Source organism: Xenopus laevis, chromosome 2L (assembly GCF_017654675.1).
Source record: "Xenopus laevis strain J_2021 chromosome 2L, Xenopus_laevis_v10.1, whole genome shotgun sequence".
NCBI lineage: Eukaryota > Metazoa > Chordata > Amphibia > Anura > Pipidae > Xenopus > Xenopus laevis.
In genome coordinates, this window is record NC_054373.1 from 154,666,146 (window position 1) to 154,693,360 (window position 27,215).

Below are 27,215 nucleotides of genomic sequence, written 5' to 3' on the forward strand. Positions count from 1 at the left end.
TTTTACATTAAAAAAGGAGCCACGCCCCCGAAAAGGTCCTTATGGGCCTCTGGCTAAAGAAGAGACGCGGTGCTCTGTGGATTTCGTAGTTTCCTCGAATGCCTTCTCTCTCTCGGCAGCCAACGTTCGCACTACATTTCCCAGCGTGCACCTCGCAAGCCCGTAGTTGTTTAGGAACAGCTGATGCGTGAGTGCGAGGATAAGGTAATGTTTTTGTGCTTGTTTGCAACTTCGTAGCTTGACAGTTTGGTTCTTTCCACCGTGGGGAATTTGTAGGTGGGAATCATTTAGTGCTTTCACTATAGATTGCAAATACGCAGCAAAGCTCTGTCTGTGAAGGGCCTTCTGCGCTTTCAGGACACGTTCTGCTCTGAGGCGACTGAAAACAAACACACACGGCGCGCGTACATTTGTCAGACCAGTGACTGGGCGACAATCATATACTATGCGTCACACCACTGCCAGTTTCATCGATATTGGCGATTGAGTTGCGATCATGACGGATACAACTTCTGCACACAAGTTTATGTCCTAGGTTTCTCTGGTTACAATAGGGCCATATTTATATTCAATGAAACCATTGCTACCGAGAGTTGAATATATGTACTATAATACACAAAAGCCATGAATATCTTGTAAATGATAATGATATAGTGAATAAAGTACCCCCTCTTGTAAAATATAAGGATATTATAAGTTACCGAGGAGTTTCAGGTCATGGAACTCCGAGGTAACTTCTAATATCCTCATATTTTACAACTGGGGGTACTTTATTTATTATAATACACAAATTTCAATGAGTCATGTGACAGAAATGACATCAGAACTCACCGTTTATAACTGATGACATCAGAACTCACCGTTTATAAGGATATAATTTACAGGATATTCATGGCTTTTGTGTATTATATCCTTATAAACGTTGAGTTCTGATGTCATCAGTTATAAACAGTGAGTTCTGATGCCATTTCTGTCACATGACTCACTGAAATGTGTGTATTATAATAAAGTACCCCCAGTTGCAAAATATGAGGATATTAGAAGTTACCTTGGAGTTCCATGACCGAAACTCCTCGGTAACTTATAATATTCTTATATTTTACAAGAGGGGGTACTTTATTCACTATATATATTTATAAGTGACTCCTATTTGAAAATACAAGTCATATAGCAATTCCATGATATAAAAGGCAGTATTTATACAGGACACAACTCGGAGGCGACTTCTAGTATCCTCATATTGTACAATGGGAGTACTGTATTTATTGTAATACACACGTTTAAGTCATGTGACAGATGACATCAATAAGTACCATTTATAAGTACAGTAGAACCTCTATTTTAAGTTTTTCAAGGGACTAGAATAAAATCATGTAAAATCAGGAAAAATGTAAAATCAGGGAACTGTATTATGCATAATATATAGGTGGGACCACAAAAAAACAACCTAAAGTGAGGGAAAACTTAAAATCGGGATGTAAAATTGAGGTTTCACTGTATAACATTTACAGGAGACTCACAGGAGCTTGTTGTGTATTACATATCTACACAACAGTCAAGAATATCTTGTAATTTGTATCCTTATCAACAGTGAATAATGATCAGCTGTTGAAAAATATAAGGAGATTAGAAGTCACCTTAGTGTTCCATGCAGGGCTGAAACTAGGGGTAGACAGAATAGGCACGTGCCTGAAGGGGGTGCAGGGCACATACCTCTTCCATGCACTTAACCCTTAGTCTGGGCCCTCTTCTGCACACTAAACATCATGTGGGCTCCCCTTTTTCACTTCCGTGGGAAGGAGTGTGTATACGTGTAATGTCAGCAAGCGATGGAGCGGACGAGGGAGGGGGCCAGCCGGGTTTACTAGGGCGCCCAACCAGCTTGGCTCTGGTTCCATGACCTGTATAACTTTGACGTAGTTGGCCATCTTAAATATATTGCCTTATATGGACAAACAATCCCTGTTTTGTTTAAGGGGTAAGGCATTTTTCAGTAGCAGTATGCACAAAATGTCTCTGTCTTTTTGATAATGGGTTGAGTGCAGAGGACCTCTTGTATTTGTCTATATGTTTGTGAAAGAATAATAATAAGCATTTAAAATTCCCATTGTGATGAGTTTGATAAATGCACCTTATTGCATCGCAGAAGATTTAGGGGCAGATTTATCAAGGGTCGAATTTCGAGGGTTAAAAAACCCTCGAAGTAAAATCCTTTGAATTTGAATATCGAAAAAGAAGGATTTTAGCGCAAAACGTTCGATTGAACGATCAAATAAAAATCGTTCAATAAAATCCTTCGTATCGAGCGATTTTAAGTGATCGATCGAAGGATTTTTATTCGAACAAAAAAAAACTTTGGGGAAGGTCCCCATAGGCTAACATTACACCTCAGTAGGTTTAAAGTGGCGGAGTATGAAGTCGAAGTATTTTTTAAAAAGACATTACTTTGATTGTCGAATAGTCGAACAATTTTTACTTCGAAACGTTCAAATCATTTGATTCGATTGAATTTGACCAATTCGATGGTCGAAGTACCAGAAAAAATACTTCGAAATTCGAATATTTTTCCATTCGAATTATTCACTCGAGCTTAGTAAATCTGCCCAAAGTGTTTGAATATATTGCAATGATATTTAATAAAAACTGAGAAAAGCAGTTGCATAATTTTAACTTAATTAAGCCAAACATTTTTTTGCTGATCCTTAGGGAATATGTTTGCTAAACGACTGTCAAAGGCTGCGGCAGTTATACAATACAGTGACTGAATTTGGTAAGTTCTTAGTTCTCAGCGAAAATTGAATTTGGTCCAGGTGTCATGAACATATGATTTTATATTGCAAAAGCTTTCCCTTGAAGCTTAACTAGGAATATATTTAGGCTACTTTTTTTTAGCATTTTATATATTGTATATTATATATGTAATATGTATATTACATAGACTGGGCAATATTGTGAATTCAGATGTTAAATCAGTAATGGGAACTGCAACATTATCCAACAGCTGGAGAAGGACAATTTAAAACCGATGGAAGCCTGAGAGTGTTATCCTTACTTTATTCGTTATTTATATATTTGTATAAAAGGCACCAGGCCCATGGCAAACTTCAACTGCCTACATGTGCTTTTGTTTTTATGTGGACATTAACAAAATCAGTGAAAGCATAACACATCTAAATAAGAGGATTAATGGGTTAAAAAATACTTGCACTTTCTTTGAAATTAGGAATCATTTGAACTGAGATTTAGACAGGTTAAAGCCTGTTCTTGGCATGGGACTCTACTATTTGTTTAAGTCTATAAGGATTTTTTCCAATTGGGCAACATTCATGGGTGCCAGTTACTCCATTTACAAACCAATAGAAATCACTGGGTGTCCCTACAGTGCTGGTGTGTTCTATTCAGGTCTCAGAATGCCTTCAAGATTGACAGCTGCACTTTAATCAGTGTAATACAGACTTGAAAACATGGAATGCTGATAACACACATACCGTCATAATGGCTGCGGCAAGTGCAAGTTTTATACCAATGGTGGGAGAGATTATGGTTGAACAGGAATGCACCTATGACCTCCCGAGAGTGGGATGTTCCATATTCCATATACTACACATTTAGGAAAATTATATACCCCTGTAAAACAAGAAAATTAAAAGTTGCCGAGGAGCTCCATGACCAGGTCAAGCTAAAATTCAGAAGTGCATAACATATTTACATATAGTAAGCCCTAAACCTGTACCTAGTAATGTTTGTGCATGTATAGGTGGTTGAAGAGTGTTTATTAAATGTCAAATTAATAATAATGTGTAATTTTTTTTCTATAGATGTGAGAAAGTGAAAATCATGGAAAGTATATCCCAACTTCAGCCTCCAATGGGGGTCAACTTTCTGAATATTGCTCCTACCTATATCCCAAACACTAAAGTGGAGTGTCATTATACCACCCCTTTTGGCATGAAGAGGTCAACCAGAGATTGGATAGGAATCTTTAAAGTAAGGAAGCAATCTGGTGTATTTATTTATGTTTGTGAGCTTGTATAATGAATGCTGATTTGGAAGAATACATACTTTGCACAAAATGATCCAATCTGATTTCACATGTTATAATTATTAATAATATGTTATTATTGACATTAACATAAAGCACCAACAAATTCCACAGCACTGTATGAAAAAAACAAGTGTTTAATAATTTGTAACTATATCTTATGCCTTCTGTAAAAGGCCTTTATAAGAGAATATGAATAGTCTTTTAGGCCTTTGAGGTCTCATTGTTTTCAGGTTGTTTTCCAATAGAAAACAAGGATACGGTACTGATCTTCTAATGGTTTATGGGGCGATTTCAAACATATTGTCGCCTGGGTGTTTTATAGCTGTGCGGGTGGGGGGACAAAACATCGATTTGAATGTCAATAGAGGATGCATTTGCTGTCAGTACACTCATAATGCAGTTTATTGCTTTTCCGGTCAGTGTAAGGAGGATTTTAAGTTTTTTTTTCCCAAGCATAGAGTCCATACAGAATTCCCAGTGCTGCAAACTGATTAGAAGTGGCTAATTTCCAGAAATATCCCTTGCATATCTTTAGATCGTAACTTTGCAAACAAATAACATATTCAACCAGCAGTCCATATAAAGTCCAGGTTACATTGCCCCTCACCAGTACTTGTTAAGTGCAATCTGCTATAGTGGGAGCATCTATTGTAACTTCGTATCCAAGGGTAAAACAACCTGTAGCCAGAGTATTATAATGTGAGTTAAGTACATTTCTTTGTTGGTGTAGAAACAAAAACTACTGTGCTATTTCTCAGTACAGACAGCATGTCACCACTGATTCAGGCAGTTTTTATTATAGAAATAATCAGTTACGGCCTACAAACCACCTGTAGCAGCAGTGGGAAGTGGCATTTGTGGTAGGGCGTCTTGACCCAGTCAGCGAAGTAAATGTTAATAGGGTAAACAGCAGTATTAACGGCTATGAATAATATTGCTGAAACTCTCCTCATTATGATGGAAAGTCTGCATTTCAGTGTGTTTTCTCTTATTGGTATTGTATTTTGCTCTGTCATAAATATGCCTTTCAAACTTGTCTCCTACTTTGTTTATGAAACAGGTGGACACTTCATCTATACGGGATTATGAAACATTTGTCTGGGCTGTGCCCCCTGAAAGTTCCGGAGAAAGATCTGTATCTCATTGCAGTGTCCAATTCCAAGGTTGGGACCTTACAACTGAATTATTAAGTTTAAAATCTTACATTTATGAGAGGTTATTCATATATCTGCACCCAGAGGCAAATATTAAAGGTAGAAGCAAACCCTGGTACTACCAGTACCAATGGCAGTTTAGCATCATCACCACTATGGGGGGAATTCACAAAAGTGTCGGTAAAAAAAGTAACCCAGAAGTGGCGGTCGACAAATTTGTAAAATGTCGTATGAACGGCAAATTCACAAAGGCAGATGTTACCATCTCTGAATGTCTCGTAAGTCTGACAATTTTCTAAAATGTCGTATATCTTTTCATCGTACAAACGACATTTACCAAGACTTTTTAAACGACAATTTGTCTGACATTTTCATTTTGGAGAGCCTAAAGTGTCTGAAAAATTGTCGGTAAAAAAAATGAGTTTACGAGTAATTCATAAAAATGGCGGGAAAAGTGGCGCCGAAAAAACCACGCCCACTTTTAACGACACTAATTCAAAAGTGTCGCACATGTCGGAAAATTGGCGGAGAAATGCTCTGTGAATTTGTCGGCTGTTGCTACGACACTTTTTACGACATTTTAAAGACATTTTTTCGTTCCAGACACTTTTGTGAATTCCCCCCTATGTGTAAATATTTAGGGCAAGGTTTAGTAAGATTAAAAATGGGGATTCCTAAGGCGTTCTCTGGAGAGAGACTTTTTATTACATTTGTGACCCACAGTGTTAGAATGAAGTGGCACGTGTATCAGAGAATTTTGTTATATCAATTTACCAAATAATTTCCTTAAAAAAGTAGCATTTCTTAATTTGAATGCAGTGCAAGTCTGTAAGGGACTTAATGAATCAGTACAAATTGCAAAACAAAAATAATTCAAGTGGTTAACTTAGTTACAGCTCATAAAAAAGCAGTAAATGCTGCATCTTTACATGCCCGGACAAAACAACACAGTATCAGAAACTTTGGCACAGTGTATTTGGGATACTTTTAAAATGCATAGTTTAAAGGAGACATATAGAATAAATTAAAAAAAACTAATTTTGTAGGCAATAATGTATACTATATGGTGCCGTTTTTACTTTTCGCTGTAAATTAATATTGTCTTCAAAATTAGCCCCTTTATTGGAGCTCCCTGTTCTCTGGTCCCTGTTTTAAATGCAGGTGGGCGTGTCCTAACAGTCCCCTCAGTAGGAGGGGATAGCCTAGCTATCCTACAGTACAGTGTGCTGAGTGCCGGCGGCTCCCCTGCACGGCCTGGGAAAGGAGGCAGCAGGAAGTGGAACAGATGGGCAGGACTAGTGGGGAATTTGCAGAAATTTACAGTAAAGCAACCATAAAGCACATTTCTTCTATATATTAAAGAGTTTAATGCACCAGCACATTCTTGCTTTTTACATATGTCTTCTTTAAAGCCCACAAAGATGACACGTGTGCCATTACTCTTTATAAACCTTTTGCAACTTCATGGTCAGAGTAGGCCAGGGGTTGCATGATTTGCATCTCAGACTTATGTAAACTGATCCATAAGCCACATCATGTACATTTAAGCCCATAGCTTCAGAAAATGTGCCCTTCTGTTCTAGCAATAACCGCATTATTGCATTAAAGCATTACTTTAATATAAAGATTTACCTTGTTGGTCTTGTGTCATTAAAACAACAGTCTCCATGTCAGTAGATACAATGCACACAGATACATATCATAACTGCACAATATATTTACAATTTTACATCCACATTCAGACTGTGTTTCTTCAGAACCCAATGGGGATTCTGTGCCCTATCCCAGTCCCCACCAAAACAGCAAGAGTTGCTGTGTAAATTTATTTTTCCATTTCAACAGCCTATTATCTGCCACGTCCTGGAGAACAGCAATACCACTTTCGTTATGTGGATCAGTATGGCAGTGTGAGAGGATGCAGTGACGCTTTTGTGTTCGGAGAACCACGGCCTATGGAAGAACTGGTTACATTGGAAGATGAAGATTCCTGTATGGATATGCTCTTAGTTGTCCCAAAGGCCACTTTCCTTCAGGTAATGCAAGATTGCTGGTACTGTGCTGCCTAACCTGATTGTTCAAAGAGAGCAATTTAAAGAATCATGCTTATTAAACTATTCGTTTGGATATAAGATTATTCTCACTGACAGAATGGCAGTTATGAATAGATGTATATAGTGGCTTTCTACGAATTGATTTCCCACTACAGAGATTTTGCACTTTAGTATATACTGACTTTGTTGCCAGGGTCATTCATCTTCCCAACTGTACCTCTTGTGTTGACTTCCCATAGGATCTTAAATCAAGCTCCAGATATTTTAACTCACCTTTAGAGACTTCTGTAGCACTGCTATACTGAACTAAACCCCCCACAGCCAAAACCCCAACTTGCCCCCCCCCAGTGTCACACCTCAACAAATAATAACTTTTTTAAGTTGCTACCGTATTAACTTTTAGGATCTCTAAACTTTTCAGTTGTTTTTTATTATTTGTTTTGTATTATTATTGTATCAATTTTTTTAATTATTAGCATTTGTTTTCTGTCTTTTTCCAACCAGCAAGCAGTATCTGGTTGTTGGTGGTCACTGAGCCATATCGACTGTAAGGTTTTATAATGTACTGTTGTATTTGCCGTTCCTATTTTTCTTGCATTCTGGCTTTGAAACTGCTGCAGTTCAAATTCCAAGCTACAGTTGAATATCAAAAACTATTTCTAAATGAATAAGAATTGAAAAATTAAGCGTTGTTGAATACTTTTGTCTACATCATACTAAGAAGCTAATTTCAAGGTGAATTTCCCCTTACTGTTAGAATTGATAGTTATGGCATTATAGCAATTTAGGATCTTAAATTGAAAAAAAGCTATTTTTGTGCTACAGGTGTTGGATCTGTCATTCGGAAACCCATTATCCAGAAAGCATCCGAATTACGGAAAGGCCGTCTACCATTGACTTCATTTTATCCAAATAATCCAAATTTTTAAAAATGATTTCCTTTTTCTCTATAATAATAAAACAGTATCTTGTACTTGATCCAAACTAAAATATAAATACTCCTTATTGGAAGCGGAACCAGCCTATTGGGTTTATTTAATGTTTAAATAGTTTTGTAGTAGACTTAAGGTATGAAGATCCAAATTACAGAAAGACCCGTTATCCAAAAAATCCCATGTCCCGAGCATTCTGGATTATAGGTCCCATACCTGTTTACAAATTGAACTTACAAAATTTTAATTATAAGAAACTGATAAGTGATTGTTTCATTTGTTTGGTAATGGAAGGGTGTATTAATATGATTAAGCAGGAAAGAGATGATTTATTATTGTTTTTTCCCTTGTCACAGAATCAGCTGGAGATGGCCCAACAAGAGAGAAATGATCTTATGAGGGCGAGGCTTGCTTTAGAGGAGGAAGTGATCTTAAAAGAGAAAAGAATTAATCATCTTGAAGCTACATTGGAGACTTCAGAAAAGTCATGTTTCTCTTTGAAAGAGCAGTGTCAGGTATGAAATGGCATTGGAAATTGTGTCCTGCATATTTCCAATATCAAACTATTATCTGTTTTTTTAATGTCACCAACCCTAGTTACCAGGCAATGAAATGGTAAAAATACACCAGAAAACACCAGTGCACTTCGAACCGCCCTGTGGTAGTAAACACTAACAGGAATGGCATCTGCCTGTCTTTGCGTATGGGGGGATTTTTGGCCAAAAAAGGACAATTTAGCAGCCTGTGTGGTCACTCAAAAGTTTTGACAAAATTGTGTAAATGCCAATGGAGAACACTACACGAGCCATTAGCCTTTTTTTTTTTTGTGGCCCAGTAATTAACTCATCAACTCTTCCAGATTATAATTTAAATTACAGATCGGATAGAAGCAGAATAGGGAGGCAAGTCAAATACCAAGCAAAGATGGACCAACTGGAAAGCTGTTAAATTTAGGTAAATGTATAATATACTTAAAGTTCATTGAAAGGTGAGCCTTCATTTAATAGGTGATACGTAGTAATATGCAGGATGCAATGGAGCAAAATGTGCTATGGATTAATCTCAGGGTGAAGCTAAATTTACTTAATCTTAACAATAAGCAACATTGTAATTTTTATTATTTATATAGCCTGGTGTTATCAGTTTATTTTATAGACTTGAAACAAAGTATCAAGTCAGGTAATTTAAGCAGCTAAGGTTATCCCTTTCAAACTATACAACGAATAGAAACTGAGTAACTATTATCATTATGACAAATATTAAGGGAAGTGTTTAAAATATAGGAAGTCTGGTGAATTGATACAGTCACAAAACAAGGTTCTTTTTCTTTCCTTTTTCCTTTACAATTGATTAACACTCCTTGGGTGGCTGTAGAGTCTGAGTATTTATTTTATTTTAAGAGTTAATCTTTTTTCTTTCAAATAAAACTGTATGTATCATAGCACATTATCTGCATCTGAGAGAATTAAACACAACATTCTCTAGCCATTTGGATGACTGATAAAACACAAGTCCAGTTAATTTGACTTATTTCTACAGATACGACATTCTCTGTTGTTTTTGTTATGCATGTAAGTGTATGCACCAACTGATACACATCTTCCACATGTACATTTTATCAATGTTTATGGGATAATAATTTTTTTTTTTTTTTTTATATATAATGTTTTGGTGTTGTCCGATCTGTACAGGATCTTGTTATGAGAGAGCAACTTGCAATAGAGGAACAGAGCCTTCTCAGCTGTCAGGAGGCAGAGTTACGTGAACGGATTTTGCAACTTCAGGGTGAAATTAAAATTATGAATAAGAAGATGCAGGAGAAGGACAGGGAGCTTGAAGGGTACAATTATTTGTTTTATGTTCATTGTGTGATCCATTTTGTTGCCTTAATCTAAACAGTGCTAAAGATTTATAGAAAATCTTGTCTCAGATTAAAATATGTTTTAGCCTGATGTTTAGTTTTGGCTATTAGTCCCTGCAGTTTAACACACCACACTGCCAAGCTTTACCTGCTGACTGCTTATCCAAACAATATCTTCCCTTAAAATTGGACAGATATCTATCGGAATCCTGTCAGCATTATGACTACATATTGCCTTCACTTCCAGACTGGATACTGAAAGAACAATATTTAAGCAGCAAATTTCTACTGTACATGTTTATGCTATAAAGCAGAGATTACCTCTGTTACATACTCATGATATTAGCAGTGAACAACGTCTAATATGAAAAAATGTATGTAAATTGCAAAAGTACATAGAAGAGCACACTGAGCAATTTTGCATAGTTCTGTGGGTGGGTATATGCGCCCTTTCAGCTTCCCAAATGGCAGCATTATTTCTGTCCTGCTGCAGCATTTGTAACCCCTTCCTCATAAAATTATGAATTTGGTTTATATATTTGAAGCAGCTGACAAACATGAACACTTGACCCGCCTTACAGTGTTCCTTAAAATTTACCTTCTCTGGTTTTTTACTTGTATGACTGAAAAGTAAGAACATTTTTGTGTCATCTAAGTAAGATCAGCAAGAAAGAACTGAAACATAAGTATAAAACTTAAAGCTTTAAAACTAAACTTCTTTCACCATTCATTTTTTTTTGTCTCCTAACAGTACAGTTGCAATAAAGTTATCTTTGGAAAACAAAAAAGTGGTGTTAAAGCAGCACCTTGCAGAGACAACAGTGGAAATTAAACGCTACCAGGTTGGCAATTATGTATGCATGTATGCAGTAGGTTTATACAGCAGGGAGCTCATCCAGCTATTCTAGCCAATCTGACATTGAAAAATAAATACTATGTGCTAAGTCATACAAGTGATTTAGGACAGGCAAAATATAGACATGGCCATTGCTTGAAGCACTGGGTGTTTGGTGATGACACTATTTCTTAAAACCTGAGTTATCTGGGTGCCAACAGAACACCTTGTTGCTGCACCCTTCCTTTTCATTATTACCCATCCTGTAAACCCATGGTTTTAATTTTTGTGGTTTTTGAGTTATTTAGCTTTTTATTTAGCAGCTCTCCAGTTTGCAATTTCAACAATCACCCTATATATTAAATATATTGTTCTCTAAATACAGTTCATCCTCTAGTCTAAGGTCTGTAGAAGGAACTCTGAAACAATTTTAAAACTCCCAAATTTCACCACAAAGTACAAACACTATTAAGATTGTTTTGAAAGCCTATCTATTGTCTATTTTCTTTTTTTATTTTGGTGGTATAGCTACAAGTGGATTCACTGCGAGAAAAGCTACGTAGCACTCAGGATATGCTTTCTGCAAGCCAACAGAAAGCTCTGCTGATGGGGGAGGAGCTGGCAGCAATATCTTCCATTCGAGACCGTACTATATCTGATCTTCACAAAAGCCGCCTTGAAACAGCTGACCTTGCCATTAAGGTGTCTGATTTGAGTGTGAAGTATAAGGAAGGAATGGGACAGTGGTGGCAGGAGAAGACTGCCTTAAATCACAGCATGGAGGTATAGACATGCAGAATGTTTGATGGCCTTCAATAGCTTTAGTCTGTATAGTTTAACCTATAAGTGTTTGAATCCAGAGAAACTGCTGATGAAGTTGAATTGCATTATTACAATGGATAGTGTCCGTAATAAAGTTATTACACTGTATAAAAAGTACAGATGTTTTTGTATATGTTATGCCACAAATGGAAATGCGGGCAAAAATATAAGAAAATAGGCACAATACTTATAACATCTGAATTAAAGGAGAAGGAAAGCTACGGAGGCATTTTATTGCCAGTAGATTAGCTGCAATAGTGCAAGCTAGAATGCTATATTTATTCTGTAGAATGTTTTACCATACCTGAGCAAAAAGCTCTAGAAACTCTCTGTTTGTTTAGAATAGGAGCTGCAGTATTAAAGTGGTGTGACATCACTTCCTGCCTGAGTTTCTCCCTGCTCTGGGCTCAGATTACAGTAGAGAAGGGAGGGGTGGTGGGAGAGGAGCAAACTGAGCATGCTCTTGCCCAGGGCAATGAGGTTTAAGCTGAAAACAGGAAGTCTGATACAGAAGCCCATGAGTACACAATAGAAGGAAAGAAATGCTGTGTTTCTTTTGACAGGGGACTCAGAGCAACATTACTTTGGGGGTTTACTGGTATATTTAGATGGACCTTTCTGATAAGGCTTACTTCGTTGTAACCTTTCCTTCTCCTTTAATCATTTTCTTGCAGTGATTCACAAAACAATGTGGCTAGCAGTCGATACTAAAAAAACTAGGGCATTTTGCTCAAGAAGAATGTGCATAATTAGATGAAACATAGCATATAAAGGAATAAAAAAAGGCATAATTTTAGCATTTTGCCACTGCCCGAGCTTGAGGTTCTTAAAAGTTTTGTCTGACCTAAGTTTTTAACTGTAACTTGTGATGTTTCTGCTCCATTTAAGATAATGGCTGTTGAAAAAACAAGCGCTGAAGGAAAGTTTGTGTGTAACAGCAATCATTAAGGACTAGAAAGGATAGGGTAAAGAGACTGATGGTAGGATACAGGAAAGAAATGTATCCTTCAGTTTCTTAAAAGCAAACTAGTTCGGTCAGCAGCATCGCAAACTAGTTCGGTCAGCAGCATCGCTGATCTATTAAAATGTAACTTTGAATCAAAAGTATCTATACACACCCACTGCCTACCTTAACTGCTGGCAGTGCTGGACTGTGTCCATAAAACCACAAAATTAAAAACTGCAATTGGTGGACAAATGGTGAATATTAAGGGCAGAGACACACGTGGGGATTCGGGGAGATAAGTCACCGGCGACAAATCGCCTCTTCTTCGGGTGACTAATCTCCCCGAACTGCCTTCCCGTCGGCAATAATCTAAATCGCCAGTGGGATGGCACTTGGAGCCCTTCGTTTTCCAAAGTCACCTGAAGTTTCCTCGTGAGGAAACTTCGAGAGACTTTGGAAAATGAACGCCATCCCGCCAGCGATTTAGATTCTAACCGGCGGGAAGGCAGTTTGGGGATATTAGTCGCCCGAAGAAGGGGCGATTTGTCGACGGGTGACTAAATCTCCCGAATCTCCACGTGTGCCTTTGCCGTTAGGTTACAAGGTTTATTTACCTTATTGTTCTGTTATTTACCTTATGCTCTGTTGTACATTGCAGGCCAAGAGGGATCAGATTGTGAATCTGAAAGCAGAAAAACTAAGCCTGGAGAACAGTCTGCAGGCTGAGAGAAGTCAGAGGCAAGCACTGCAGTGCAAGCTAAACCAGGAAACAGATGCCAGACAGGTACTACCCCAGAATCCCCAAATAAAAGGCTGTCAGCCCACCTGATAGCCAAACTTTACTGGAAGCTCATTATTTGAACTAGAATAATGTTTAATTAGTAATTGAAACTGTAGAAATATGGAGGGTGGACTATACCCCATTATAGTGTTGGCATTGTGTGACCTTGGGTAAAGTAGCCAAACACTCCCAGATTGCAATGGGCAGCTTGACTTATACAAAGTATGACAATGCTTGTTCTTTATGCTACATATATATTTTAAGGATCCCAGTAAAGGACTTTATTTGACTCTCCCTTTGAAAAGTATGCAAGCAAATCTATAATTTTTTTCACCTCAGGTGCCTCACATAGACTGCCTTCTTCCATGTGCATCAACATATCATGATTTTCCCTTCACCCTAAATGCACTGGGAATTTCTGAAATCCAGCCTTATTGTGTATTCTCTCAAAAGAAGTATGCTATGTCACATAAAGTTGTCTGTTTCTTGTTTCTTTGGTGTGACTAAGAAACAGTATTATAGTCTGGGAAATGTTCTTGTTTACTGCAATGAAACTATTCTAATTCCTTATTTGTCTACCACTGTAAAGGTGCAGTTATCAGAGAACAGACGACAGCTGAGTGAATTGAAATCTGCCCTAAAAGTTGCACAGATGGAGAAGCAGCAACTGAGAGAGGAGAGGCAGGTGAGACATTTACCGCCTATCTCTCCATTACTTGCCTGTCATCAAGCATCTGTTATGCAGAAGTAAGTGCCACATGTAGGTAATGGAGCAAGGCAGCACAAGAAAATATGCGTATACCTTCTGTAACAGTGGTCTAAAGTTCCATTACTAGGAAATTCATTTTTATTCTCATATAATACACATCCAGGTATTAAACAATTACTTGTCTAAAACATTTCATTTTTTGGCTTTATTTTACATTTTGTGTAACCCCTATACAGAACTATATAAGGGTTACATTGCAGGTAGCTATACAGTAGCTATGGGACTCTGCACCAACTTTTATATAAATATATATGTTTCTGAATTGATAATAAAGAAAGAATTAATGATTTGGTTTTTTTTTGCAAATCCAATATTTTTTTTTTATTTAAGGGAATACTCCAGTATGCGCGTAGTTTGGAAGAACGTCTAGACAAGCTTGCTGATGAGTTATGGAAGGAAGATAAAATGCTTATGGAAGAAATAACAGACTTAAGTATGTACTTAAGTTCCCTACATATGATTTAACATTTACCTTATGAGATTTTTTTACAGTCTCAAAAATATGAATTGGAAAGACAGCTATCAATCTAAAATTGGATCCACCTGGTTGAATGGAAATTGTATTTCCGTTAGACTCTACTAAGATGAATAATGATGATGAAAATTAATAGTTTATGCACCTGGTTACAATGGACTTAAAGGAATTGTTCAGTGTAAAAATAAAAACTGTGTAAATAGACAGGCTGTTCAAAATAAAAAATGTTTCTAATATAGTTAGTTAGCCAAAAATGTAATGTATAAAGACTGGAGTGATTTGATGTATATTATGTCAGTCAGAGCACTACTTCCTGCTTTTCAGCTCTCTTGGTTTACACTGACTGGTTACCCTGGTTACCAGGCAGTAGCCAATCAGAGACTTAAGGGGGGGCCACATGGGTCATATCTGTTGCTTTTGAATCTGAGCTGAATGCTGAGGATCAATTACAAACTCACTGAACAGAAATGTGGCCCCCCTTCAAGTCGCTGACTAACTCAGAGTTATAGAGCTGAAAAGCAGGAAGTTGGATTCTGGCTGTTTTATTAGACATCTGTTCACTCCAGCCTTTATACATTACATTTTTGGCTAACTAACTATATTAGAAACATTTTTTATTTTGCACAGCCTATCTATTTACCCAGTTTTTCATTTCACACTGAACTGTTCCTTTAAGATGCTGCAAGCCATAACTGCTTTCTTCGCTGGCACTCGGATAGCATAGTGTTTATGGAATGATGTGGCCCCATAACAATGCTTAGCAGTGCTAATTTAGCTAGTCGGGCCAACACATCATTAGTTGTATCTGAATCACATACAAAATACAAATGTGCACGAGGCCTTAGAGAAGATGCTGTTGCTTATCTTATGTGTCAGTGGCATGCAACCCTGGCAACTGCTGTATATGTACAGCTTTTGTCTATCATTGTGTTCTACAAATTACCTTATATATTCCTATAACAGAAACTGCTACTTTATGTGAATAGGGGAATAAGGGATAAACAACGTAATGTAAATACAAAAAGTTAAATAATAAAAGATTCGGTATAAACAAAGAAAGATAAATGTCATTTCTTTGTTTACGATAAGGTGTGTCCGCTGAACAAGTACATAAAGAACATCACATGTATAGAGAGAGTTCAAAACATGGTAGAAATGCACGTGGCCTACATTCTGTAAATAGGAAGGGATAGTGGTGACGGGCAGCTAATGTTTTTGCCACTAAGGAATTTCGTTAGTTTGGCAAGTTAAGCTGCAGTGGGTTTATGGTTTCGATTATTGTTGTGTTGAACTCATTGAATTATTTGAGAAGTAGACACTGTTTAGAACTGTATGAAGATTTTTGTACCATGTGAACAGATCCTCCAACTTTACCAGTGGACCATTCTGACTCAGATGACGAATCCCCTGGAGACGAGAGAGTATCTCAGCAGCTTGAAGCATGTTCCTTGGATGAACAGGACCTCACCATAAACCTGCCTGGATTTCCATGTGAGCTTTATAAGGTGGTGATAAATCAACCTGCACCAATTGCTTGTCAACTGCAGCCTCTCCCTGAGGACAACTCTGACTCGGTGAGTGATACTTGTTTGACTGTACATAAATACTAACAGGAGATAAGGTGGACTTATAAGAGGCAACAAATGAACGTTTCTTGATGGATTGAAAACCCTTAGGGTAACTGGACATGTGCGGTTTGGGGTCAAAATCTACCAAATAGTCATACACTGCTGTCTATTGGAACTTCCATTAGCAAATATGAAAAGTAATTTATCTAGATGCAGTGAGATACTGGTAACACATATGAGGGTAAAGAAAAAAGACAGACTATAAAACTGTACCCTTGTAGCCAGTATATTACTTGAAGACATTCCAATTTCTATCTTGGCCTCAAATATGAGATTTCAATGGGATTATCTAAGAGAAGTCTTTTATTTCGGGCCAAATAAAATCTAGGTTTTCAAAAACAAATCCCAGGCAGAGAAAACTATCTTCTAATATTCATTAGGGATGCACCGAATCCAGGATTCGGTTCAGGATTTAGCCAAGATTCGGCCTTTTTCAGCAGGATTTGGATTTGGCCTGGCCGAACCAAATCCGAATCCTAATTTGCATATGCAAATTGTGGGGAGTGAGGGATTTCACATGACTTTTTGTTACAAAACAAGGAAGTAAACCAATTTTTTCTACTTTTTCCTTTCCCGCCCCTAATTTGCATATGCAAATTAGGATTCAGATTCAGTTCGGGATTCGGCCGAATCTTCAAAGATGGATACCCCGAATCCAAAATAGTGGATTCGGTGCATCCCTAATATTCATGTATTGAATTTATCAACTGTGCTTGATATTTAGAAATCTAAGTTCAGTGCTGTTTGGTCTTTGATGCCTATATATAACAGGAATGTCATCACCAATTGGCTGTTGTACTATTGAGTAAAACTATATGTATATATATCAAGTGGGAGAAATCTCAAAGAAAAGAATACATCTTCTATGAAGGATAAGTGAATTGACATCAGCCATGTTAATTTATATAAGTGATATGGTTTAAGTTTCAAGCAGCGCGAGAAGGAGCACATAATATAATAAGAAATATGGAAAAACAACAATATGAAATAACAGTCAGTAGTGTTACTAAAATTTAATAAGGGCATCCAAACCCTTATGAAGATAATGTGTTCTGCAAACATCTGATGAAATTAACCTCTGCAATCCTGGATACCTCCTACAAGTGCTGGGTTTGCAGCCCCTTTTGTCACGACCCTGATAACTGAAAAATAATTTAGGATTTTGTACTTTATATATATTTTTGCTTGAGCATCTCAGATTTATGTACAAAGCCCATTATTTAATATTTCCTTAAGGGTATAACAAATGAGATGGAATGGATTTGTTTGCAAATGAGACAAAGACATGAAGGAAAGTTAATGTCATGAGATATACTGAGCTGTAACAACTAGTAAATCAGAATGTTGCAGAAGTATGCTAGATAAAATTTAGTGCCTGAAGTGCAAAATAATGCATTTAGGCTGTAAAACGTTGAGAGGAAAAATAACATTAATGGCATTTATTATGTGAGCTGCTATACAGAATAGAAAGCTGCAAGTCACAGCTGCCTGAAGGTGGGAGGGTAATTCTGCAAAGCACTGAGGAAAGAATAAGCAAGAAGGGAGAGAAAGAGATGGAAACGGCTGCTATATAATAAGAGAAACGTCATACTAGATCTCTATTGTACAGATTATTAGATTAAAAATAAATACAAATAAGTGCAAATACCACCTGATTCCCCCTTTTATTTGTGTTTGCACATTTGATGCCTGCATATTTTAATAGTTTTTATTTCCTGTCAAGAAAGTTTTTGATGCATTAACACATTGATGAAAGCGAATACACGTTTCAATTTCTCAGAATGTGTTAGAGTTCTTTGAGCAGTCGAGCAGCATTTTGCCCTAAAGAGTATGGCTAGGGCCAGTCAGATCTCGGCCTATGCAGAATAATTCTCCACCACTGCTGCTCTGCTCTCAATGTGCCTGCAACAGAATACATTGCCTTGGCTAGGATGCAGGCAGACGCAAATCTTGCGTTTCAGCAATGAAATCCACTATATTTGTCTGCACTTGAGCCCTTGAGATGAAGCACATAGCATTGATATTCTACATGCTCCTAAATATTTAAAGGGATCCTGTCATCGGAAAACATGTTTTTTTCAAAACGCATCAGTTAATTGTGCTACTCCAGCAGAATTCTGCACTGAAATCCATTTATCAAAATAGCAAACAGATCTTTTTATATTCAATTTTGAAATCTGACATGGGGCTAGACATTTTGTCAATTTCCCAGCTGCTCCCAGTCATGTGACTTGTGCCTGCACTTTAGGAGAGAAATGCTTTCTGGCAGGCTGCGGTTTTTCTCAATGTAACTGAATGTGTCTCAGTGAGACATGGGTTTTTACTATTGAGTGTTGTTCTTAGATCTACCAGGCAGCTGTTATCTTGTGTTAGGGAGCTGCTATCTGGTTACCTTCCCATTGTTCTGTTGTTTGGCTGCTGGGGGGAAAAAGGGAGGGGGTGATATCACTCCAACTTGCAGTACAGCAGTAAAGAGTGACTGAAGTTTATCAGAGCACAAGTCACATGACTTGGGGCAGCTGGGAAATTGACAAAATGTCTAGCCCCATGTCAGATTTCAAAATTGAATATAAAAAAATCTGTTTGCTCTTTTGAGAAATGGATTTCAGTGCAGAATTCTGCTGGAGCAGCACTATTAACTGATTCATTTTGAATTTTTTTTTTTCCCATGACAGTATCCCTTTAAGGGGAAGAATATACCTCTCTTAAGCATCAGCTTACTAAATAGTGTAAATGTGTGAAACGCTAGGTGGTAATATGAAAAAAACTCAATAGTGCTTAATAATAAATAATAAAGAAAATATGAATGACATTGCTAAAGAATTACCAAAACACATTTTAAATAGAAATACTATTTAGTAGTCTCCTGCTGGAGTCTTTGGGGTATATTTATCAAAGAGTAAAGTTAGAGGTCGCCACAGTCCTCAAGAGTGAAATTCCAGCCACTCTCCATTCATTTCTATGGGATTTTTAAAAGAGTATTTATCAATGGGTGAAAGTGAAAGTTCATCCTTTGATAAATACACCTTTCAAAATCCCATAGAAATGAATAGAGAGTGGCTGGAATTTCACTCTTCAGGACTGTGGCGACCTCTAACATCACTCTTTCATAAATATGCCACTTTCTGTATAGATGGAGTAAACTTTATATATAAATGTGGCTCTGATGGCTTCCCACGTCACTCTATTTTAAGATAATGATCACATATTTTCTAATTTTAAGCATATAATTGTGTGGGCAGATATTCCCTTCTGTACTGCAAGTAGCCTGTGTGCTTTACAGTGAGGCTGATCCTGGCTGTATAGTTGTAATACAATGTGCATGAAGGCTATAAATTTGCTGTGCATAGTGTGGGGTACATGTTGGAAGTACCAGCAGTCAAGGGTCAACAGAAATCTATCTCTATGCCTAGTTGGTTTGCAGGTCTATTAAGCAGGTTATAGCAATTTATGATCACAGGCACAAGAATACATTTCGGTGTAATGCTCAGCGCTCTTTCCAAGGTGCAGAAGAAAAAAGGCGAAAGTACCAAGCGGACACTTCATTGGCAGGGATGAATAGCTGAATATACCTCATGCTGCAGCTGTTCTCGTATACACATCATCTGCTCGAACAAACTGTTTACTTGTTAGATTGGATTTATTGATTACCGGTATTGCATTCAGTACTACGGGAACAAAGGCTATCACTCACTCTTAACTTATTGTGTATCCTGGAAATCAACAAAGCAATAGATTAATCACCATCTTTCTGCTCTTTCTACTTTAACAGGAGGTATTTGGTTTTGTTTCTAGAGCACTACATAAAAGCACTTCATAAAAATATACATGAACCCTTTCATGGTGCATGAAAATGGCAATAGGGTCACCACATATCTGATCCAGTTATTAATGTCATGCTTCTGTGGGCCTCTAATAGCCTCAATGCCACCAACCCAGTTGAAGGGAACATAAATTCCTGTCTCCTGGGACCCTCTTAGTCAACAAACTCTGTGATACACCCTTTCCTCACTGACACCTAATAAACCCTGCAATTTAAGGTAATCTTACTAGATTTTTTTTTCTCTAGAAATCCGTAATTTTGCCTTGCACTTTCCTCCCCTAGGTTACAATGTGAAATTAATGGTTTAAAATCCCACTGCCCCTAACACCCAGAACAAGCACTGCTGGAATCAGGAGGAGATATATATAACTATGCATGAGTTTGTGTTGGCCACAAAGGCAGGCATTATAGGTGTTTAGGTATAGGTATTAGAAAATACATTGCTACATACAAAAAAGGTCTGTTGGCCTGTATGTCTGTATACATATATTTTATTTATATTTATTATCATTAGCATGTAGTTATAAAACCCCAACACATTCAGCTGATGATGTACAATAAATGGGTGTATACATTAAACCTACAAGTAAACATACCAAAACCACAATAACCAAAATACGAACTTAAAATAGCCCTGACAAACTGGAGAGCTGCTAAATAACTCAAATACCAAAAAATTAAACCTAAATGCAGATTGTCTCAGAATATCACAACATCATAATAAAAGTTAATTCAAAGGTGAACAACCCTGTTACACAATTTTTTAAACTGCCTTTGTTTACATTGCTTCTTTACTTTTAAGTAATCTGAGAATATAACAATAATAATGCCCTAGCTGTAAAAAAGCACCTTTCATATAATCATCTGTCCGTATTTAAGCAGAGCTTCCTCAGATTGCACACCCAAGAATAGTTTATCATATTAAGTTTGGAATTTGGGCATATTAAGAATAAAATTGGATGTGATATGTGACATATTATTGACTTAAAATGTCTCAACTTTCCATTGAGAATTTTCAGGTATGTTTGCACATTATGTTGCTCTGATGTTTTATCACTTCATTTTAGGACTACGTGCATCAGGAATGATACAAACTGGCCAATGTAAATTTAGAGCCTCATAATTGGCTTTGCTTAGGTTTGGTTTGTGTTTGCAATCAAACACTAGTTTGTGTTCCTGAACCATGTTTTAGTTGTCCTTTAATCATTAAAGGACCCAGCATGGGCCTGCTTTGGCCACATCCACGCAAGGAAATGCCATCTTAATTACAAAAAAAGGATTCCATTGCAGACCTGTGGAAAATACAGTGAGAAATGGCTGCACGGTAATCCACTGTTTGGTAAACAACAGATCCATGTTCTTTTAGCCAATGCAACTATTGTCTATATTCTACAAAGCAAACCAAACCTGTTGTAGATGAGTTGTAGGCTCTGCGGTATATGAAGAGAAGAGAAAGCAGGCACTGTTTTGTAAAACATACAAGAATTCTGTCACATTCTGTCAACATACAAGAATTCTGTGTAACAAACAATAGCACTCATTCATTTAGCACAATGCTTTATCAGGTATGCCAGGGCACTGTAGTCCATACCTTCCAATTGTCCTTTTGTTAGCGGGACAGTCCCGATTTTGACAGCTCAACCCGCAGTCGCGGGTTTGTGACTGAAATGTCTCATCTTTCTCTTTGATCTCCTGCACTGAACAGCCAGAAAAAATATATAAAGTTTCTAACTTAATAGGCTTTTGGCAGAGAGCCCAGAATATGTGGCAGGTGCACTTGGATATTTTTGTAACAATTTAAGATAAGCAGGTCTCTTGGAGAAACTGTGATTTGCAGCTTAAGCAATTCACCTTCATAAGTAAAACTGTAAAAACACAGAAAAAGCACAGAAAAGTGCCAGTGCCCCAAGCTATGATTTATTTTTTAATTATGGTATACTATCAGACTGCTTTTCTGGAGAAAGGATTCATGGGGCTCATTTACTGAAAGCAACCGCAGCTCTAAGTACAAAACCATGTAAACTGTTTGCACAACAGCACCAGCCTGTACTTTATATATGGTGCACCGCTCATTCTTAAAAGTTTGTACCTGTGAATTGTTGTTGCTGATGAGTTTGTAAGTCGGTATTGTTGCAAGTGCTACTTGCGTCCACTTGCACATAATTTCCTAACTGGTAGAAAACAGATAAGAATGGAGGTTTGTATTGTTATTGTTTTGCCACTCCGTTTGCTAGGCAACACTTTTTGCCATATCCATGAATGGAATGTTGAAAGGTAGATTATATGTTATATGTACCATTATACTGACAGTGTTTTAACAAATTACAGTAGAACCCCCATTTTACATTTTCCAGGAGAACAGAAAAAAATGGTGTAAAATCCAAGAAAATGTAAAATTAGGGAAATGTATTATGCGTAATATATAGGTGGGACCACAAACCAACAATGTAAAATGAGGGAAAATGTAAAATTGAGGTTCCATTGTATACATGTATGATAACCTATTTGGCTTTTTTTTTTTTAACTTCTCTCTTTTTTTTTATTTTCCAAAAAAAAGGATACATAGCAAGATATCAGATACAATTATACAGAAAATGCAGCATAATGTTCTTTTACAGAGTATAGTGACACGCAAGTTACATTTGCATGGTAATGTGTACAGAAAGTCATCTGAAGCGAAATGTAGTAAAAGAGAGAAAGAGAGATAAACTGTACCAAGGCAAAGAAAGCAATAAACATTAACAAAAAAAAATTATATATATATATATATATATATATATATATATATACGTACGTCCTCATTATTCAAGTAGCAATAAAGGTGAAACGTGAGTTATGCCATACGGGATATGTTCGGGTAATTCAAATTAGGCGAGTAATAAGGGGAACGAAGGAGATTCCTATTTGGCTTTTTAAATGGATACTGTCATGGGAAAAAACATTTTTTTTCAAAATGAATCAGTTAATAGTGCTGCTCCAGCAGAATTCTGAGCTGAAATCCATTTCTCAAAAGAGCAAACAGATTATTTTATATTCAATTTTGAAATCTGACATGGGGCTAGACATATTGTCAATTTCCCAGCTGCCCCAAGTCATGTGACTTGTGCTCTGATAAACTTCAATCACTCTTTACTGCTGTACTGTAAGTTGGAGTGATATCACCCCCTCCTTTTTCTCCCCCAGCAGCCAAACAAAAGAACAATGGGAAGGTAACCAGATAACAGCTCCCTAACACAAGATAACAGCTGCCTGGTAGATCTAAGAACAACACTCAACAGTAAAAACCCATGTCCCACTGAGACACATTCAGTTACATTGAAAGGAAAAACAGCAGCCTGCCAGAAAGCATTTCTCTCCTAAAGTGCAGGCGCAAGTCACATGACCAGGGGCAGCTGGGAAATTGACAATATGTCTAGCCCCATGTCAGATTTCAAAACTGAATATAAAAAAATCTGTTTGCTCTTTTGAGAAATGGATTTCAGTGCAGAAGTCTGCTGGAGCAGCACTATTAACTGATGTGTTTTGAGAAAAACATGTTTTCCGATGAAAGGATTGCTAGGCAAAGTAGGTCATTTCTTTCCTATGGGGTGTTAAAGTTTGGTGGCAGTGGCAAACTCTAACATTCTATTAATCTGGTAAGTGTCCAAAAAAAGTATGAGAGTTGCGTTCATTTTAACTCAATCCTCCAAGTAATAAATATTTTCTACGTTAGTATGAATTGGTAGTAATGTAGAAAATGATTAGTAAATCAGTGCTGATTGGATTTTGTTTATGAGCAGGAACTGTAATTACCAGTTGTACAATGTAGAACAAAATCCAATATATAATAAATCTGCCTCTGAGTTTTGCAAATACAGCGTAACGTATAAGCTTTTCAGCTAAAATAAAATACATGACACAGGTATTGTAAATAATATACTAATACATTTATTTTAGGCGTCAGTGCATTTTAATTGGTGGGAAAGTTTTTCTGATAAACAACATTCTTTTTTTTGTAAAAGCCCATGTATCATGAGTAGGGTTTTTACATTCTTAGAATAAAATTACAAATTTCTGAAACAGAAAGGTGGGGAGGTGGACCATAAAGGTAGTGGAGACTTAAAGGACCGGTAACAGCAAAAAAGTTTTCTTAAAAATTTGTTTGTATGCTACAAAACTTACCAAAACTCCGCTCGTGCTCCTCTTCAGAAAAGGCGATCGGCAATCCATCGTGCGGCGCTCAATTTCTCCTCCCTGCCTTCCTTATAGGAGATAGCCAGGGAGGAGAGCAAGTCAGCTGTTTATCTTTCTGTGTATGGGGCCTTCCTGACTGATGTCTGTTAAAAATCAGCCAGATATTGATCAGGCATGTTTTAAAATCCTTTCAGAGTGAGGATTCTTATCCGATGGCCAGCATCCCCGTTGTTGTGATGTGATTGATCGAATCAGCCCAATATTGCCCAATTTAAGGGCAAGGTTGCATAGTGTTCTTGAATCTGTCTGTGTGGACACAATCTGCGGTGACTACTTATCTCTCATAGTACAGTTCTGTGTGTGTGTGTGTGTATATATATATATATATATATATATATATATATATATATATATATATATATATATATATATATATATATATATATATAAAATTGAGGCTTAGCTTCAACAGGGCTGTCAGTGTTCAATCAGCGGAATCCCAATTATCAATTCAATTTGGTCAATTGGTTGTTTGAGTAACCAGACCGTTACTTCTACCTTCCCATAGGGAGTATAGGTGTTAGATAACTTATGTGTTTACTCGTGTTCCCTTTGTCTAATATTACATCTTGTAGAAATATCAGAAAGGTTTGTTATATGGCAATAAGCTTTGTCCTTATTGGTTCAGTAATGTGACTGAGAATATTGTTTCACAGAATGGATATGGACTTTTCATTTTGTTGATAGAATGAATCCTGTACAGGTATCCGTAAACCTGTTATTCAGAAAGCTCTGAATTACGGAAAGGCTGTCTCCCATAGACTTCATTTTTATCCAGATAATCCAAATTTTTAAAAATGATTTCCTTTTTGTATGTATTAAAAAAAACAGTACCTTGTACTTGATCCCAACTAAAATATAATTAATCCTTATTGGAAGCAAAACGAGTCTATTGGGTTTATTTAATGTTTACATGATTTTCTAGTAGACCTAAGGCATGAAGATTATCTGGAAAACCCCAGGTCCTGAGCATTCTGGATAACAGGTCCCATAACTGTACTATAAAATCTTGTTTTTGTGCACAAACCAGATTTTGTTCTCATTCTGTAATATAAATAAGTATTTTGTATATTTTTTTTATCTGTGGTCACACATACTTATTTACCCTGAGAGACATTCATTCTGTGTGCTAGGGATATTTTTGCATACAGAATGTGTTTGGGACAAACTGAACCCCATAGTTTTACTGCAAATTTCGTGGAAAGGACTGCAAGGTGAGGGGTGGGGAGACCTTTGGGGAGGTTTCGGGAAAATCATCCCAATCTCTTTGGCCTACTCCAGGTTCAGAAGCTGATGGGCACCACAAATCTGCAGCAAGTACATTGTTATAGCTATTTAACAGTATTTTGTAGCAAAACTAAAAAGCACAGACTAAAGTTTATTTTTACAGAGGGGAGATTTCACCATATTTCCTTTATGTTTAAGTATCATTTTCATGTGAGAATAAAAATAATGATTGGCATTAAGTATTTCTCTGTTTCTACACAAGCAAAAACTAAAGTCATCAGCGTAGAATGAAATCACATCAAACATGTGGGGAATTTGTTTATCTGAAGAGAGGGGGGCATGATGGAGGCTGTATTGCTGATTTACTAGACATTGCTGTATCCGTGCTTATAGGAAGTTTGTGAGGCAGCATTCAGGTGATTCGATGGAAATGCCACTTCCCTCTAATATGCAGCTCCTGCTATGGACTATGGAACAAGATACAACAGAGCAGAGTTGCAGCCTGTGCAGTGATATAAATCCCCCTCTCTCCAGTGGGAGTAAAAGGGACTTTTACAGCCGGAGGCCATAAAGATGGCAGACGAGGAGGGGGAAAGATGTACGGCATTGTCAGGACGCTTCAGAATCAATTTTCAGCATCATTAGATTCTTTTCTCCTGCAGTCAGAGACTGGGTAAAAGACTTGGAGAAAGAGAGAGAGGAAGGATAAGGGTCTAGGGTGGGAGGAGTAAGCTGTATAATTTGCAAATATAATGGTTAAAATCCAAATGGAAGACTTATGAGGAGTGGTGAAAAGGAGGATGAGAGGAGCAGGTGGGATAGGAAAGAGAAGGCACCTTAGGGTGGGGATGGAATTGGCAAGCAGCATAAGGACAGGAAGGGAAATCAAGCAGATGCTTTTAAGAATAAATGTGCTAAGCAGAGAGGGAAGCAGCACAGCACCCAGACAGCACTATTCCCCTGCTCTTGTTATAATCATCTGCTTCATTTCTACTAACCCTATTCCCTCATGCTCCTTGTCTGCAGAAAAATCCTCATCCTCACCTTTAATAGATTTCTTTTCTACTATGCGGCAATATGCCTCACAAGATGGTTACCCAGAGTTTGCTACTGACCTTTTCTGTGTAAATGGCTAGACCGGGCAGGGGTAGGGTTGTACATCAGCAGCTGGTGGCCTTAGCAACTTCTTTTTCATATACACAAACAAGTATTGATTATGTGACATCCAGATGACTAGTTATTCATGCACATGTGCCTTCCTCCCCTTTTGTGTTGTCTGCAGTGGTAAAAGAGAGGATGGAAGCAAATGGACAGAAGACTTGTTATGCAAATAGAGCTCCATGGTGCCAGGAACCTGGGTTGAACAGTGCTTTAAGAACCCTCACTGCCTTCTCACAATTACTGTATATGGCAATGGACACTCGCCAGCCTCAGAAACTTCAGCAATGCAATGAGTAGTCTCTTGTAAGCTTTAATCATTACTTTTATTAGTCCCATTGTTTAGCATTATATCATACAGTCTGTATATATTTTATCTGTCCTCTGTATGCATCTTTATGTCATTCATTATATATAATTTGTTGATTCCCTGACTCACATAATATCACATTAATATAATTGATTTTTCACCAGG

At 37.2% G+C, this 27,215-nt stretch overlaps 1 protein-coding gene across 1 annotated transcript; it reads left to right on the forward strand.

The window, feature by feature from the left end:
• Positions 1 to 181: 181 nt before the first annotated feature.
• On the forward strand, positions 182 to 27,215 carry calcoco1.L (calcium binding and coiled-coil domain 1 L homeolog; the record flags this gene model as incomplete). The annotated part of the gene is given in 14 exon segments (NM_001093489.1): positions 182 to 204; positions 2,707 to 2,770; positions 3,819 to 3,987; positions 5,106 to 5,208; positions 7,042 to 7,232; positions 8,539 to 8,697; positions 9,874 to 10,022; positions 10,795 to 10,885; positions 11,407 to 11,661; positions 13,305 to 13,430; positions 14,017 to 14,112; positions 14,527 to 14,629; positions 16,031 to 16,245; positions 26,865 to 27,215. Coding segments are annotated over 12 exon segments (1,644 nt in total). The 3' UTR covers positions 26,871 to 27,215.